Source organism: Triturus cristatus, chromosome 11 (assembly GCF_964204655.1).
Source record: "Triturus cristatus chromosome 11, aTriCri1.1, whole genome shotgun sequence".
Taxonomy (NCBI): Eukaryota; Metazoa; Chordata; class Amphibia; order Caudata; family Salamandridae; genus Triturus; species Triturus cristatus.
Genome location: NC_140594.1, coordinates 184,518,705 through 184,537,782, shown reverse-complemented (window position 1 = coordinate 184,537,782; position 19,078 = coordinate 184,518,705). Strand labels below are relative to the sequence as shown.

The window sequence follows — 19,078 nt, the reverse complement described above, 5'->3', positions numbered from 1 at the left end:
GGCTTGCAGTGACAGCGCATCAATGAACCCAAAGGCCATACAAGACTGTGAGGCGAAGCTGGTGCCAAGCCACAGAAGTCTGTGACCAGACCTGTCCAAGTTAAAAGGTTGCTCTATGTCCTGCTCTCAGTCCAGAAGTCGCCGGATTTGTTCCCGAAGTCTGTCGTCGTCACGCTCCAAGTCTTCGCGTTCGGAATAAACACAAAATCCGAGTGGGACAAAGCCCTTTTTTGCCTCTAACATACTCCTGCTAAGGCGCAAGGATTTCACCATGTGTCTCTATTCTGCTCCCAAAGTCGATTGACGTTGGAGACTATCCCTCAGCTTGTCCCGTCACAGCTGGTTTCCAGAGCGATCTTCGACACTGAGGCAGGTTGAAGAGTTCTGCGAGGCTATGCTCCAACTCTTCAGATCCTTATCGAATCCCTCTGTTGCACATTTGGGGCCCAAGGCACTGAGGGGGCCCTCCGTCTAGGTTCTGTTGTCTGGTTCGCCCATCAATTGAACCCTCCAAATACACCACTGAACCATATCTGCATCCCATTTTGACTCTGGCGCCGCACTCTACACCGGTTCCTGGAGCATCAATGCCGACTCTATTGACACTGGAGAACGAATTGCCCATTGTTAACTCTCAATCATCGACACTCTTTTTGAATAAAATAAAAAATTTAAAAAACTCTCAATCAGCGACGCCACAACCTCAAGGGAGGTTGTGCTTGGCTTGTGTTGCAGCGTCACCACCACCCCGCCTGCCCCTAAGCCCACCCCCTTGACTTGCCACCCCCACAAGGAGGGGATACCTATGTTGCATTCCTTCTTTGGGATGGATTCCAAAAATTATTACGAAGCGGGCAATGAGATTGGGAAACCATACCATGAGGAAAATTAATAAGATTACCTTCAAGAATCCAGTGGCATTGATACGTCCATTGAGTTGTGATTTCCCTGGTGTTGCCACTGAGTAGAGCATTTTATGTGTAGAGTAGTGAAAAATTCTTGAACTCCAGCTTCCCACCTTGGAGGTCAAAACATATGTCCTGATAGATGTACTACGGCCCGGGCAAACGCCCACTGACCCGCAATCCTGCCCTTCAGTGAGGTTCCTATAGAAATCCTTTTGGAAGCTTGGGCCAAACATTGCTCTGGCCCCCCAGTCAGTCTTCCGATTATGAGGCACCATTGCCCTGCCTATGACGACTCGGCGTTTTTGACTCAGCACCGCTCCTTTGAAGTTTTGGTGGTGCAAGCATCTACAAGTCAAACTAACATGAACGCCTTCACAATTACTCCCCCTGATTAGTGATGAACATCGAAGCAGTATGGTTCTATAGACCACAATAAAATTAGACAGTAGTACAGTTAAAAGGTGTATTTTACTCTAATGCGATCCCAAGTACAGGCATAAGACAAACGACTGAGACGACCACAACCCAACGTGCTCATCAGGAAATGCAGGAAAACCACCTTGTCTGTATCAAACATCTACTAAATAGCAAAAACATGCATGTAAAGGATAAAGAAAAGTATTGAAAATAACTGGCAAAACATACTGCTATATTAAAAACAAAAATAAAATCTTGTGAATAAAAAAAAAAACAGGAGGTGGGCTTTCAGTATCTTCCAGTGCCAAAAACACTATGGAATAGAGCGCTCTGGAGTGACGGACTGGCACCAGAGAAAATCACTGTGCCAAGGTTTCCTCAAGGTGAGGTTATAGTACATCTAACCTGAGATTTGATTGAGTTTGTGGTAGTTGTCATTCATTTGTATCGCTTTATAAGAGAAGCAGCCAATAAAATACTATTGGAACATACCTGTTACAGGCCGATCTCGCTCATCGATTCCGTGGTCAAGGTAGTGGGTGGAGTAATCCTGAACAGGTTAACTGCCTGGGCCAATGAGCGCGGGATCATTTCCAGAATCCAATATGGGTTTCGGCCTGGCCACTCAACAATAGCGCAATGCCTCAACCTGTACATGGTCCTAGGGAAATATACCATGGCCCGGCAGGGCACTATCCACATGGCATTCATGGACCTTTCCTCCGCATTTGACTGTGTCAACCGGGGTAAGCTCTGGGAGGCCATGGGAGCCATGGGGGTGGAGCCTAACCTGGTTAACCTTCTGAGGGACCTGCATCAGGATACCAAGGCAAACGTGAGGTATTCACAGGATCTAAGGGGGTCAAGGGATTTTAGTGTTCATAGGGGTGTTAGGCAGGGCTGTATTTTGACCCCCTTTCTTTTTAATTTATATATTAATAATCTGGAGGAGTTTTTATTAAATACTGGTACCGATTACCCCTATGTCGGCCGCAAGGGTTTGCCTGTATTATTATATGCGGAGGACGCGTCCTCTTGGCTAGGACCACAAGAGGTCTTCAAACCCTATTAAATGCCTTCTATAGTTTCATGGATGCTTGTGACTTATCAATTAACAACACCAAATCTTTCATAATGCAGGTAGGGCAGCGCCCTAAGAAACCGTATTTATTTAGGGTTAACGAGGAGAAGGTCCCCACAACGAGAAAATTCTCTTATCTGGGAGTGTTATTCGATGATCAGTTGAAATGGGGACCATTACTCCAAAGGAAAAGGGGGGAGATAACTCGGGTTAACGCTGCAATATTTAGTTTCGCCAGGAAAATGGGTAAACGCCCTATTGCTGCACTATTAAAGATCTATCGGGCAAAGAGTGTGGCAATAGGGAGTTACGGTAGTGAACTTTGGGGGCATGTGGAAGCTAATGATATCGTGGTGGCAGAAAACATCTTCCTGAAACAACTGCTGGGGGTACCAAAGGGGACTCCCAACCAAATAGTGCACGAGGAAACTGGTACACCTTTTATCAGTGATATTCTAGCACTACGGCCACTAACTTTTTGGTTAAAATGCTGGCTAAATAAAGATCTGATTCTAAATCACCTACTCCTAAGAGAAGCAATATCCATGGATAATATGCTAAACATCCCTTGGCTAAGATATTTGAAAGACTGCTTTTCTGCCGTGGGGCGCTCAGAACTTTTTTTTTAACCCCGAGTCGATTACACTTGCTGATGTAGAGTTTGTGAGGAAAACCTTTTCCTTATCACGACAAATGAATTGTGAAGAGGTGGAATTAAATAAACCGAGTGTTCGAAAACACGCCATGTTCAAAACTACACCTTCAATGGAGCCTTATTTATCCTGGCCCTGGTCGGGCTTCGAGCGACACTTGCTAATCAGGTTCCGGCTGGATTATTTTCATCTTCTTTTATCTGTTCCAAGGGTTTGTCATCGTGGTCAAGTGCTGCCAAACTGCGGCTGCGACAATGAGTCTCCGCAGAACTTGGTGCACTTTTTATTTATTTGTCCCTTTTACGATTTACCCCGGACGTTTTATCTAAAGCCCCTTTTAAAAAAACAGAACTTTACCCAGATTAGACCAGCCCTTTGTTATTTACAAATGTTAAACCCCGAAAGTACATTATTTTTGACTTTTTTTTAAATCTGCCTTAAAACTCAGAAACACCAGGGCGAGTTAACTGTCTAGAATTGCTGCTATCATGATATATGTTTGGTCTGTAGTTATTAATACATATTTAATACCTGAGTATTTTACCTCTGTACATCAAGTTTTTTATTTGTTAATGTGCTTTTATGGATTTTTCTGTTTGAAAAACCGAAAAAAGATTTTCTATCTATCTTACTGGCAAAACATACTGCTATATTAAAAACAAAAATAAAACCTTGTGGGAAAAAAAAAACATGAGGTGGGCTTTCAGTATCTTCCAGTTCCAAAAACACTATGGAATAGAGCACTCTGGAGTGACGGGCTGGCACCAGAGAAAATCACTGTGCCAAGGTTTCCTCAAGGTGAGGTTATAGTACATCTAACCTGAGATTTGATTCAGTTTGTGGTAGTTGTCATTCATTTGTATCGCTTTATAAGAGAAGCAGCCAATAAAATACTATTGGAACATAAAAATAATTCTAGCTGTGAATGGAAGTCAGTGCATATTGCAAAGAATGGGTAGAACTGATCAGATTTGCTAGTCCCTGCTTCAAGTCTGGATGCAGAATGTAGAATAACCTTTGTGAGGGTAAGCTATGTAAAGGGCTGGACTGTTACTTTTGGCGCAGGATCAAGACTGATTTGCATATGGCTGGGTCCATGGTATGCAAAATAATGATGGACTGAAATACGTCCGTGTAATTACCAGTGGTTGAGATTAATTCAAGCATTCCACCAATTTTTTTTTTTTTAATACTTCAGTGCAACAGGTATGCCCAGGCATGGGCTCTGTGTTAACTGTGCCACTGGAATCAAGCTGCACCCGACTGAAGCCCCAATCATGGTAAAACCGTTTTAGGTTACTTGTGTTCTGGTTCTTTGTGGATCTGTCCGGGCCATTTGGGCTGGACTGCCTCAAGACTAATTTGCATATGGTTGGGTCCAACTGAGGAGGCATGGTGTGCAAAGTAACGATTGACTGGGATGCAGCCCTGAATAATTACCAGTGGCTGAGATTAATTAAAGCATTACATCCATCCCTTTTTAGTATACTTCAGTGCAACGCCGTAAGTGCAACGGGTATGCCCATGTGTGGATCCCATGTTCACTGTGCCTATAGAGCCAAGCTGCACCCGACCAACGAGTCCCGATCAGTGTGAAACCAGTCTTGGGCTGTTTGTGTTCTGGTTCAGGGTGGGCCTGGCCCGATACTTCAGGCTGAACTGTTCTGATTGGAGCAGGATGAAGACTGATTTTCATATGGCTGGGTTCAAACTTGATATAGTGTGTAAAACGACGATGGACTGGGATGCAGCTCCTAGTAATTATCAGTAGGTGAGATTAACTCAAGTATTCGATTCATCACTTTTGTTTACATGACTATGATATCTTCCATCTTCTACGTACCTTATCCCCTGGCAGCCTAAGACTGCTGCGGTGTTTTCTGCTGCTTTTCTAAACACTCACATAAAACAGAAAAGCACATGTAGGAGATGAGCTCATTCTTGATAATCCTTTGGGGCTTTCTGAACCCCTCTTTAAACAAGAGTCCAGATATCCAGAACTGAGTTGCTTGGACAGTGATGTTTGTATGAGCTAGGCCTTCCGGCATCTAAGTACTTGACCAGCATCTTCTCTTTGACATCAGAACAACGTCCAGTTTGCTCACTTGAAGAGGGTACTATGATTCAAGTACTTCTGCAGGTGTGGTACTGAAAGTAGTGGATGTAAATGTTGCATTCTGTGAATTCAGTCAGACTGAATGCCGTTTCGAGTTTCAGAGGCTTGGTCTACAATCTAGGTTCACAATGCCTGTCCTCTAATGTCTTCTAGTAAGGACATCTGAAGTGTAATGTGTGGGAGGTTAGTGGGTCTTTTAAAGGGCAGTCATTCTCTCCAAAATATAAGGTGTTTTCTGAAAGGAGGTTCTGACTGCTGCAGGACAAACTTATTCGCACAGTACATGGCAAATGCAGAACTTTGGTACTCTGTGATGCATCCACTTGAATGCAGTCAGCTGTGCAGAAAATATCCAATGCAGAATTCTTAAACTCCTGATGATGAGTTATTTCTTGAGCCTGAATAAGCTTTACCCTCCTTTCAAAGCCATTTTCAGGATTTGTGGTTAAATACTTTTCATCCATACTCATACATTCTCTCTATTGGAATTCTTGCTATTTAAAGTTCTTGCCCTCTAAAGCTGAATAGTCTACTGTAAGAACAAACTCAGGATTTCTACCCAGGGTGCACCCTCATTTCATGGCTCTACTTGCAAACTCCAGCAGAGATCCCTTCACAGCCTGGACATTAGGAAGACGTTTGTCTTATTTGCATGGCAAAATACTTTGTTAATATTCTATAATATTTGTGGCTGATAGCGGACTATCCAGGAAATGCTACCTTTTAAAAGGACATTGTCCACATGGATATCTTCATGTATTCAAGTAAGGCAATAAAAAGTGGACAGAGCACGTCCTAGGGCAGCCCACCCCCGACAGCAATATGGAAGAAGCATCTTCACTTCTTATCAGTGTTGTCCCGGTACCTGGAACTTACTTTCTTCTAACCTCAGCTGACTCGTAGATAACAACTGAGAAACCTATTATCCTTTCACCAACTCATCAATCTCGTTCTAGCTCTCAACTGCCGTTTCCCTGTTTCCCTGTTTCTGTGGTTACAGCTATTGTTAAAACTCCCTATCTATCACTTCTCTCTAACATGTCTTTTTAAATTGTCTGTATTTGACTGTGCAGTATAATCACACCTGGTCGTAATGCCACTGTTCATATTTCTTGTTAGCTGTGGTTCCAGCTACTCCAAGTAATTCACGCAAATCCATGTAATAATCTCAATGAAAATTGTTCTCTGTACAGTAGCTTATACTGCATCTTTCCTTCCCATACAATACCTCCTCCTTATATTAATACTGTTGATTAGTAAATATATGAATAAATATAACTGCATTGTTGGATTACATCCCATTGACATGTAGGCTGCCTGCTCAAATGTGTTGCAAACACTATTGCTTGAATTCCGATTTTCTAGGGGCGCTTGGATAGGGCAGTCTCACCACATAGTATATTGGAATAGGTGATCTATCTCCTTTTTTTTAAAGGTTATTGCTTGATAATGAATTGTAAGAGCAGGACTCTGGGGCAAAAAAATCATGACACCGTTTCACTGGTTCTTTAAAATTGAATCCTTCCCAAATTGATAGACTGCTTACTCAATCTCTGGATCCTCTTTAAAAGAAGAAAATGAATTCCAGCAGCATGTGAATCTGTGACCCATAGTCTTACTGAAAACTAATGTTGCAGGTATGTTTTCGTCTTGGTTTATGACTGGGGAGATTTTACAGGGCATGTGAGACTAAACATGATGTTGATGGTGCTCGAGAATCCTTTTTTTAGGGCAATATCTGTTTAAAAAATGTTGAATAACACCATTAACATTTTATCAGACTTTGAAGGCATAGTCCAACTGGGTGAGAGTTTTTGTAACTTGATTTGTTAATTCCAGATAGTTCAGCAGATGTCCAAGACAGACTAGTGAGAAGTTGGAAATCCTGTCTGCAGCAGTTGGAGGGTAAGGTGTATGCATTAAATCACAAGTTCAGTTGTGATTTAAAGTTTAAATCAAAGTTTTCAAAACTATTTTGAAACAAATATAATTAATATAGAATATATTGTAACTTTACTTTTTAGAATTGTTCAACAATTGTAAAGGTGACTTGATGGAAATTCAGGATAGTCACTGTAGAGCCCGACATACCTGCTTAGAAAACTTGGTCTTCTTTGTCGAGGTAAGTCTGTACTTCCTGCAATACATTTTATTTTGATCTTGAGTGCAAGTGTTTTTCCATCTCCTGTTGTGCATTCCTGACTAGAATTACAAGGCAACACAGCATCTCCTTAACCTGCCATTACTGATAAAACTGGTATTTCACCTGTATTTGTCCTGTGCCATTACCAATAGCTTCAGAATGCCCATATTTATCTTGATTGGAACTTTCTGGCACAGCGGCAAGGACTTAAATGAATAGTAATCTTCGGTGCATGCTGTGCCGGAGAAGTTAATGTTTGTTTTTTTGTCTGTAAGAAGTCATATGAAATACCTTTCATGTGACCTTTGTATGGCTGTTTTCCAAGCGCCATATTACAGAAACTTTGCACAGATGCAAAAAGAGCAGAGTCCAATTTTTGCCCCAATTTTGCTGCCTTTGTAGCATGGAGTGTTGCAAACGTGGTTTGCACCTGAGCACACCTCACGTAAACTAATTTCCGGTATCTTTGCTGCCTTTAAGAGGTAGAGAAAATATATTTCCACTTTTAAATTTTAAAAAATTGATTATTTCAGACAGTCCTAAATCATTTGTGCCATTTTCTAGAACTCAAGTAACAAAAATGAAAAATCGGTTTGCTTATGTATTTTTAAGAGTTAGTCGGGTCTATAATTCTTTTAAAACCTATTCATACATAAACGAAATCTCCCATTAACAATAATATATTTACTTATCCGATTAGGTCTAATAAAGTTTACATGGTAAATTGTGCAGAAGCACGGAAAACTCCATTGTATGTGATATTCAGCCATCCATTAGGTTAAAGCAAAACCGATTTCAACATGAAAACGAATATAACACAAGCAATGACTAGAACCAAAACTTTGTATAATCAGCACCATAAGGTCAAAGTTAATCACTTCACATACATTTAAGTTCAGCATATTCAATTTCTAGAGTAGGGTGGTATGATTCAGTACTGGATACTTATTTAACTATAGAACCAGTTTATTCCATTACTGGTTCTTGCTAGATATATTGTCCAGGTGCTTCAGAGAGATGTTACCGGTGTTGCGTGTAAACATACCCATGCCCGCCATTAGCGTATAAAGATTTGTTTTGCAATTTCCAGTTGGCAATATTTGTTTAAAGGCTGAAAGGCTGAGAGAGGAAATCAAATAGCATGAGAACTGGAACACACCTATTTTGTGTATGATCTACTGGTATGGCATCTAAATATTTCATTACTGGATTTAGATGCAACTTAAATTGAATAATATCTTCAAAATATTTTGTTTCGAAGTGCCCCAAATGCCTCATTAGTTTACAGATGTATACCCATATGCCTTGGGTCTGCAATTGATTTGCTGTAGCTCCAGCAAAAATCAGTGAAAGTAATATGTAATTTAAATAATCTAGCAGGGATCTAGTGGGATTTGTAGAATACCAGAAGTCTCCGCTTATCAGGATGGGAAATAATTGTGGTGTGAAAATTATAATCTCATATCAATGGACACTTATGTTGAGGAATGGAATTCGTACTTGTTTGTTCCAGCCCTCTTCGTCTTAATCTTCAGGTTAAGCTTAGGAAAAGATGTAAACCCTCGAAACAACATGCACCTCATGACTAACTGTGGGAGATCTGTATTCGCAAGGTGTACATTTAGAGAAAACCACCTTGAGTTTCAAAAAACTATACAACTCCATTATTTGTTTTATGTGCTTTCAAGTCATATCTCAGATGTAATAGTTGCAAAGCCCATTTTTCCCAGTAAAGCAGAGAACCATGGTTTCTAATGCTCATTGTGCCATGAAGCAATGTTCATTTCTGTTTTTCCCATCCAGTCTATTACCAATTCAAAGCGAGTCTGTGCTGTATCCAAAAGAATGAATGAAGATATTTTAGATGGATTGTGACGCTAAATGTGATGCTTATGGTGCTTGAGAACCTTTTTAGAGCATGGAGTAGTGAGCGGTTGTCAAGTATCTAGATCATTGGCAAATTGATAAACAGTAGGTGCTGTGGGATTGACTTCCTGAAGCCACAAATACTATATTGAAGCAAAAAGGTTTTTGGTGGTGTTAGTAAAGTGCTAAATTACCCTTCCCCAGTTTTTTGTCTAGGCAGATGAAAACGTAGCTCTTTTATGTAAGACCACTCTTAAAGAAATCATCAGTTTTACTCTTGAGGTGTTTTGTGATGGAGCTTATAATTTTATTGGTTTCAATCCTCACCCACCAGGCAGTTGATTTTAGGGGACTAGTTGTCTAGGAGTCTTGAGCCCTTCTCAATGACAGTCTGTTCATTATTTTTGAGATTGTTACCTAATCATTGAACCAAATACAGAGGAATTTCAAATATTTTAACAGCCAGACATGACTTTTTTTGCTAACAACCTGGGATGGGGACAAAACGTTGAGGGCGACAAACATACTATTTCTGTTAAGTGTGTAACCAAAAGCATGCACATTTTCCTTGCCAGTCAGTGCTGGTATGAAGATTTGGGCCCCTCATGTTCATCAGTAGATCATCAGCCTAAGCTGCCACTTAACAGACTCCTGAATCATATCTAATTCTTATGATTTTGTCATATGATTCAGATACTTTCTAAAAAAAAAAGGCTCTCTTGCTAGTAAGAACAATAATGGTGATAGGTGTGACATCCTTGTATATTTCCCTGACATCAAAAGGACTGTGACCAGATACCATTCACCCTCCCTTTAACGGGTTGGTTATTGTAACGGTATACACATTGAAGGATGTAGGCCTGTAGTTCAGTGAAAAGTGGGCAACAATGGATATATATGGGATAAAATACTATCTGCCATAAGTCCTGAGGCCAGATTCCTTTATACGGTTATGGAACTCTAAGGTGACTTGCATTAGCCTTATAATGTACAGCAGGGGGTATTTTAGCCCATAAAATACATGGTCACACCATCTTTCCCACAAACACCTTTAAATCTTGGTTACTTAGTGCTTTCATTTGAAAGAGAGAGCATGTTTGCAAACATGAAGAATAAAAATGGAGGCTCTACTGTAAAATTAAAAACATCAAAAACCTGTTAGATATTTGTTGAAAAAACATACTAGAAACAGTTCAAAACATGTCATTTTCAAGAAAAAAAGCTGCAATAGTTAAGAATATGTAGAAACATTCATAAAGGTTCTAAGTTTTCTATAATTAGCAAAGGAATGCAAAAAGTAAAATGTTCTTTCTCCTAGTTACTGTAAGCTAGAAAGATAAAGCAGAAGAAAGAAAATCAATGTTTCGTTTGCATTGCTTTAATTAGCTTTCCTGTGACCTGACCTGACCTAACTTTCACCTCGGCTGCTGGCACTGTGATGCCAGAGCTCTGCTTTAATAACTTATTACAGTTGAGTTCTGCCCTCTTTTCTTTATAATCTGCATCTAGGTGTGTCACAAGTTGCTGACTATGAAGGAAATAGAGACCGGAATTTAAACAGGAACTTCAGAATCCCATGTATTATAACCAACTATTCACATCTACGACTAGAAGTGGCTAGATTAATCTTGTATTAGAATAAATTGTTTGGTTTACTCCTCTACTGAATCATTTTTGTGTGAATTGATTTATATTTTTTTTGCTCAGCTCACATGGTACCAAACCTCACTGCCTGGATTTTTATAGATCTTTTACTAATCTGACTAAGTGTGAGAAGTTGGCCTGGCATATGCTGGTCCCTAGTTATAGTGGCCACCTTGCACCAGTCCAATTCGACTCTTATGGTAGATAGGTTTAAGACAACCTTTTAAAGAAAGCTATCCTAGTGGTAGCTGGGGAGAGCAGCCTTCAGGCTAAGTCTCAGGGGAATGTAAAGCAGCTTGTTTTACCTTTATAATCTCTTGAATTACCAAAGGAAAGGACACCACACAGGTATATATATAAAATAAACATGTATTTATTTCTAGACACACTCCTAATCTCTTTATGAGATTAGAAGCCAGATACACATTCAAATGTCAACGTTTCACAATAAATTAAGCACAAATATGGCTGGAGCCCTAGGGGCGTGCAAGACCATTTACTAAAAAAAGGGTATAAGAATGTTGACTTGCAAAATGACAAGGCCTAGGGCCTGGGGAATCGCTGGGGCTTCACTACTGCAGTGTTAGCAGTAAGTAACAGGCCCACGGGAGACTCGTGCAGTGTGGGAACACAGCCGCGGGTTCCCTATTGATTATAATGGCGCAAGTCGTGGTTTGATTTTTAAAGTTCTAGGGTACTTCGAGGAAGTCTACAAGCAAGCCACTTACAAGGTAAATAATTCGAGGGCCAACACACACTAGGGCACCGGAGTGCACGAGTTACCTCACCCAGGGAAGCCGGGTGCATAGGTGTCTTTTGGTGTCGGGTCGCGTCACTGTTTTCTATGGAGACCAAAGAAGACTTGCTGCTTGCGTCGACTGAAGAAGTGTCCGGTGGAATCCAAGGCTGGATTCAAGATGCTGAAGACCTGAAAATTGAAGGGACAGTGTTCAAAGTCACTTGCCAGTGACCGGTGGCCAGGGAGATGGCTGACCAAGGATGTCGGGTGATTTCAGGTCGTCGATGGTGTTTTGACTCTTCGCTCAAGAGGTCCAGGAGGGATCGACGATGACCAGCAGCCCTTTGAGTCGTTAAAGTCTTCGGGGGACCCGCAAGCCAACGGGCAAGGGATCTCGAAGACGCCTCTTCAGGAAATGCTTCACAGGAGCCCACGGTCACTCGGGACGGGGTAGGCCGCTGATTTTTGCTGCAAGACCTGCTGGAGGCTTGGGCCACAAATGGTCCAATGCGCAAGTTCGTTGAACGTCGCGAAGGGGTTGCACATGACAATAGTGCACGGTCCCCGGGTATTGCTGTTCCTCGTCACTCGTGGGGTCCACTCGCCACAGCTCTGCTGGGGACTCACAATGGCTGTCGAGGTCAGAAAATCCACTTCCGGGGCAGCAGGGACTTCGAACTCCGGCGGGAGTGGGAATGTTTGCAACCGTTGATTAAGGTTTTTGGTGCCTGCCAAGCAGGGGACTCACTCCTTGACTCCAAGGGAGATTCTTCTGTCTTCCAAAGGTAGTGGAATGTCGAAGGGCCAGGATTCTAATTTGTAGAGCGTCGTCCAGGGTAATCTGATTTGCAATGGCAAAGTTTGCTATCTTCTAGTGAAGATAGGGGAGGGACTAGCTCTATGACCACTCCTCTGGGAGGGTCAGGGTAGGGGGTGGTTACACCCCCTTCCCTTTGTCCAGTTTCGCGCCAGAGCAGGGACAGGTAGCCCCTGAACCGGTTTGAGCTGGCATATGCACAGAGGAGCCTACTGCTCCCCCAGTGCAGGACTTCAAAGTACTCTAGGAGTGCACCCACCCAGCTCCAAAACACTAAATCCTGTCTGGAAGGTGGTGACACCTCCCTGTGACAGGATGCCTTTTGTTGGGCTTCCTCCACTGTGAGTTTCAGTCAGCAGCAGGAGGGCAGCCCAGTGTCTGTGCTGGTGGCATCCATTTTGTTATGCCAGAGCTCTATAGGATTTCTGTCGTTTTACATGTCGTCCCCTCTAGAAGGGTGGGATCATGCTCCCACATCATGGACTGATGTGGGGGTATGATTCCAAGCTGTTTGACACCAAACACAACATGTTTTGATGCAGTCATTCCAAAGTTAGCATTTACCTGGAGGTTATAATGAACTTAAGAGTATATGGTTTAACCGCATCCACAAACAGCCATAGAGAATAGACTCTGGGAGCTGCAGAGGGGCCCTGCTCACGCAGAGGCACCCCCTCACATGGTAAACCAAGCACCCTGCCCGCAGGATTGATAGGGCCTGCCATAGGGGTGGCTGATAGATTTATATGTGTGTGCATGGTGAGATATAGAAACCTATATCTCTGTGAGGAGTGCTAACACTACCTCACACAGGCTGCAGTAGCAGGCCTGGGGTGTCAGATTGAAAATGCTTCCCAGGGGTGGCATAATACATGCTGCAGCCCCTGGTAGGCCTGTGAAGTGCCTATGCCCAGGTATCTAAGGTACCATATACGAGGGGCTCATAAGGTACCACAGTATCCAATCACTAGTGCATCTAATATGCACACCAAGTGGTTTAGAGAGAACAGAGAGACTGGGGCCCTGATTAGCAGGGACCCAGTCAGACTATAGCCAGAAACCAGTTTATACATCAGAAAAAAAGTGGGGGCAACATTAGTGCAGATCCTACTCTCCTACACTAAGGAACAAAAAAACGCCCTAAAACAATCCTAAAGGATCAGAGCATTGTGCGTAAACCATCGGACAAAGGTGGAAACATTGTTTTGATGACCAAGGAATATTATTGCCAAGAAACAATCCGACAATTATCTGATAGAAATTGTTATACACACCTATACACAAAGAGGATTACAACTTAAGTATCGAAGATGATCACAACATGATCCAAAGATGGTACAGCCATGAGATGTTGGATCAAAATGAATTAAGATTCCTTTTTTTTTTTTTTTTTTTGTTTGCGAAAACCTTTATTGTACATAAAAAGCAATACAAACATGGGCCTACAACCACCAGGGCCGGCCGCTAATATATACATGGTCAACAACATCAAGGCAGCAACAGGCCCCCTGGGGCCCAGCCGAATTAACAAATTACTGAGTGCACCTCAGAGGTTATCAAGATACATACATTTTAGAAATACAAACAAAGAAAAAAATAAAATAACACCAAAAAGCAAGGCGGAAACCATCAAAAAAGGGGCGTCTAACCACATCCGGGGAACTACACAATACATACTCCACCCTCAGGTGGACAATGAGGATGAGCAAGGGGGAGGTGGGGGCGACGGGAGAGCCACAATCGTCTACAGGTAAAATGTAATAGTCCGGGAACCTCAGGATCAGGGGGACAAGGCAGCATCAGATGTGTCCACGAGGGGGGGGCGTGCAGATGTTCCCTCGGTACGCGTTCCACTGACCCCAGATTCTACCCCACGCCCCCGGCTTACCCCGAGATACATACAGTCTTCTCTCTGCACATGCACCAATCCATGTTCTCCTTCCATACTGACACGGTGGGAGGCCGTCGGGAACCCCAACGCTGTGCGATGTCCCTCTTAGCAATGTTATGTTATGCTATGTTATTTTCATTTATACAGCGCACAGCTACTCGGAAGTGTCCCGGCGCTATAGACCACTGGGGAACCCGTCCTGGCTATCCCTGTGAGATGGTCCCTTTCTGGATATCTCCAAGGTGAAACCAGGCATCCCCGGCGTCTGTGGGGGGCCGTTGTAGAGATGAGGCAAGCTTAATGCCCAGAGTTGCCGAGTGTGTTCCTGGTTAGAGTAGGTACCGAGGCGAGAATTATCGAGTCCATTTTGACCCTGGTCCACGACCCTGCCGCGTCGGGAATTGAACCCTGGTCCCTGGCCGATTCTCTGCTTACGGATCTGCCACCTCTAACCAGTGAGCCACACCTCTCCACATCATGTTCCCAAGGGCCGCCCACCGAGTCTGAGCCGCATTATAGTCATTAGGCTCCCACACGTTCAACAAACATCGGCGAGCCTCGGGCAACAAAGCGACCCCAGTGACGCATTCCATGACAGCATGCACCCGGCGCCAATACTCCGCCACCTCACAGCACTCCCAGAGAACATGGAGAAAAGTGGCGCTGAGCCCACAGCCGCGCCTACAGAGCCCGTCTTCAGAAAAACCCATCAAAACTAAACGAGGGCCCGTCACGTAGACACGGTGGAGAATTTTAAGCTGGACAAGACGGAGACGCGCGGGTATGGCCACTTCCTTAGGGGAGGACAGCGCAGACTGCCAATCCTCATCGTCCAGTTCCACACCATCCCCGGTCCACGCCTCCCGAAGGCGCACGAGGAGATCCGCCCGAACGTTTATTAGTTTTTTATAGATAAGGGAAATAGTACTGTCGGGCAAGTGACCGTCGAGTATGCGGTCCTCGAGTGGCGAAGACACAGGGACTGCAGTCCCAGCCCCGAAGGCCGAGAGCAAGGCGTGCCGAACCTGGACGTACCGAAAGAACTCCCTCTCACTCAATTCGTACTCACTCTGCAGCGCAGCAAATGTTATGTTATGTTATGTTATATGGTACTTATAAAGCGCCTATCACCACCGGTCTCTAAGCGCTAGACAGACGACCAACAACATAATGACGCCTCCGCAACTATCTGCCTGCTCCAGTTAGACCGAAGATGTTACCTTTCCGAACAGAAATGTCTTCAGTTTTTTCCTGAAGGAGAGTAGGTGAGAATCTTCCTTCAGGCTGGATGGAAGATCATTCCAAAGTTGAGGAATGAGTACTGAGAGAGCACAACCTCCTTTAGTTTTTAAATTGAATCTGGGTTGAGCCAGATTTGGGACAGACCCCGAGCGTAAGGGCCTACCGGGAACATACTTCCTCAGGCGCTGTTTGACATATTCCGGGGCATTGCCAAAGAGTGCTTTGTGGGCCATGCAGAGGCCTTTGAATTGGACCCTAAGCTTCACGGGAAGCCAATGCAGTTTGCGAAGAAGAGTAGATGCATGCGAACTTCTGGGAAGAGAGAAAACCAGTCTGGCCGCGTCATTTTGCACAACCTGTAGTTTCCTCATCAGCTTCTGTGATAGGCCCAAATACAAAGCATTACCATAATCTAGCCTCGAGATGACAGTTGCTGAGACGATAGTTTGCAGCGTGGAGGCAGAGAGAATGGTAGTAAGCTTACGTAACTGCCGCATCACGGCTGTGCAGGAGCCCACCACAGCCGACACTTGAGGGGCCATAGTAAGATCCGCATCGATCTTTAGGCCAAGACTCTTCACTACCGTCCCGGGGATAGGGGTTTTGCCGAGTTCTGGGGGCCAGTACAAATCATCCCAGGGATTGGCTTTGTTGGTTACCACCAACACCTCCGTTTTCTCTGCATTTACTTTGAGGAAGTTGTTGGTCATCCAGTTGACCGTGAATCTCAGAAGATTCCTGACTGATTCATGGGCCTCTGGTGTATCTCCCAGCTGAACCAGTAACTGCGTGTCGTCTGCGTAGTTAAAGACCTCACAGTTCCTGCGCGTGAGTTCATCCATCAGGGGTTGCAAATAGATATTAAACAATAGAGGGGAGAGTGCGGACCCTTGAGGCACCCCCCAGGTCACATCCTTAATCCCAGATAACTGGTCCCCCATCTGAACCCTCTGAGTGCGACCCGACAGGAAGGACTCCAACCACTTGTATGCCTGGCCGGCAATCCCCAGCTTCGCGATACGGCTCAGCAAGATGGAATGGCTGACCGTATCGAAAGCTGCCGATAGATCTAGCAGAATCAGAGCGCAGGGTTGTTTATTATCTGCTCTTATTCTTAACTCGTCTGTGACCGTGGCCATAACCAGTTCCGTACTGTGTTGTGGTCGGAAACCTGCCTGCCTGGCATGCAGGAGATGGTGTTCCTCAAGATAGTTGGCTACTGCGTTCAGGACATGTTTTTCCAAGATCTTACTTAGGAAAGGCAGTTGAGAAATAGGCCTGTAGTTTTTTAGTGCTTTAGGGTCAGTGCCCGCTTTCTTCAGAAGTGGGGAAACTCTGACTTCCTTCAGAGATGCTGGGAGGTAACCCGCTTCCAATGAAGCATTTAGTAAATGCAGCAACTGGGGTTGAATGCCTGGCAAAGCCAGCTTGAAAATTTTCGGAGGGCAGGGATCACTGGAGGATCCTGATTTGTTATGACTAACCAGTTCTGTCGGGTGCTCTCCGTCGATGGCTGGGAAGTTAAGCAAAACCCCCGCAGACTGCAAGCTGTCTGTACCGAGTTGCGTTGGTAGGCTATCAGAGAGCGTCGAAATATCCATCCGGATATCCTGCACCTTCTGGAGGAAAAATCCTTGAAAGGTGTCACAGTCAGGCTGGGCCAGACCGCCGCTTTTGTCATTCAGCTGCGTGAGTTCCCTTAGAATAATAAAGGTTTCCCTTTGTTTATTCGTAGCCTCCCTGATCCGGCCCTCATAGAAGGCGGATTTCCTAGCTAGGATGGCCCGTTTGTAACTGGCCAGAAGAGTTTTGTATGTTAATGACTCTGTAAGCCCATAATCCAGTCTCCAGCTTCGCTCCACCTTCCTGAGAGCTTGCTTCTTTTCCCTGAGGGATGCATCAAACCAAGGGGCTCCTTTCCCTTTTTTCCGAGTGAGCTCTGATCGTTCTGGAGCTAATTTGTCTAAGGCAGAGCGGATCCAGGCCATAATGGTCGTGGTCTCTGCGTCCAGGTTCCCCTGCTTCCACTTCGGAGGGGGGGAGGAGAGAAGAGTTGTGACTAAAGAGTCGGCCTCGATCTTCTTCCATGGGCGGACCTTCCTCCTTGTTTGTGGAGGGGCCGTTGTTAAAGGCTCCCCTGGGACCCAACACTTAATCAGATAGTGATCTGACCAGATGCAAGGGCTAACTTCCAGGATTTCCATTCGAGGAAGGGAGGACCAGACAAGATCAAGGGTATGTCCCTTCTCATGGGTGGGCCCTTTTACAAGCTGGTTTAGATGGAGAGTGGCAAGATTGGTTCCAAACTCGGCCGCAGTGGGCCCCCTGGGGATCTCGTCCCAATGATAGTTAAAGTCCCCAACCACTACCAGGGACTTATATCTGGATGCCAGATCGGTCAACAGCTCAAAGAAGGAAGCATTAAATTCCGGCGAGCTCTGCGGAGGACGATATACTAAAAGAAGCAATATACATGAGGATTTCAGTGATGTTTTAATCCCTAGGACTTCTGCTCCAGCACAGTTTTCTGCGATGATTTGTGTTACCTTGAGATTCCTTTTGAACATGATAGCTACCCCACCCCCTCTACTATCCTTTGGGCGGTTATACCACCGAGCGTCAAAGTTGGGTGGTAAAGCAGCTATAATGTCAGGTGTTGAGGCAGTCCCTAACCATGTTTCTGAGAGCGCAAGGATGTCGATCTCACCCTCGTCCAGCAGTGTAAACACCTCTAAATGGTGTTTCTGTGGGGATCGTGTGTTAAGCGTGGCAATTATCAGGCCTTGTGACCTTGTGATGACTGATTTAGCCTCTACCTGTAATAGGTCCTCCGACCGAAGGGTGGCAAGCGTTAACTCATCTAGCGTATTTCTCCCTTGATGGAGAGATCTGAGGGTAGCAGGAGTATAGACCCGCGGCCAACCAGGGGGGGAGGCCCTACGGCCCGTCCTGGCCCGGACGGGCACAGGCGGGCTTTCCTCTGGCGCTCCTCCGGCGCGACGCGCGCGACCATAAGGGCCTCTAAATAGCGTGTGGTAGGCGGTGCTCGCTCGAACTAGAGCGCAGCGCCGTAAAACGTCTTGGGGGCGTCTGAGCCCTACTCCCAAGATGGCGCTCGTGCAGGGATACAAACACCCAAGTGGTGAATGGTGCTATCGATGTTTTAAGGTGCAGGCAATGCGGTCAGTGGGGGACAAGTAGAACAATTTAATACACATAAACAGTGAGTATACAATTTTAAAAACAAATTCTGAACAATTGCAGCAAAGCGATAAATTGCAAAGACCAGCGCGATGTTAGCGTGATGGTCAGTCTGTTGCAAAGGATTTAACCGCACTCTTCACCCAGAGGTCACCCACTCTACTGATGCCAATCGTGTCCCAACGCTCAAAGCCCTTCGTCGTCCAGAGGCTTCCCAATCTTTCAGACGCAAACAAAGGGGTCGCACCCGTCAAACGCTCATTCCAGCCCATGGCCACATTCGCAGCCCTCCACACGCGCACAGCAATCTTAGTGGGACCGGTTAAGTTCCTCCCAGCCGATCGAGAGTAAAGCGCTCTG

At 44.7% G+C, this 19,078-nt stretch overlaps 1 protein-coding gene across 1 annotated transcript in view; it reads left to right on the top strand.

The window, feature by feature from the left end:
* The window catches only part of NAA25 (N-alpha-acetyltransferase 25, NatB auxiliary subunit), a 792,299-nt gene that overhangs the window by 629,425 nt on the left and 143,796 nt on the right, over nucleotides 1-19,078 (top strand). The window contains exons 20-21 of the mRNA XM_085636118.1: nucleotides 7,015-7,080; nucleotides 7,200-7,297. Of these exons, the coding sequence (XP_085492244.1) occupies nucleotides 7,015-7,080; nucleotides 7,200-7,297 (164 nt within the window). The remainder of the gene's footprint in view (nucleotides 1-7,014; nucleotides 7,081-7,199; nucleotides 7,298-19,078) is intronic.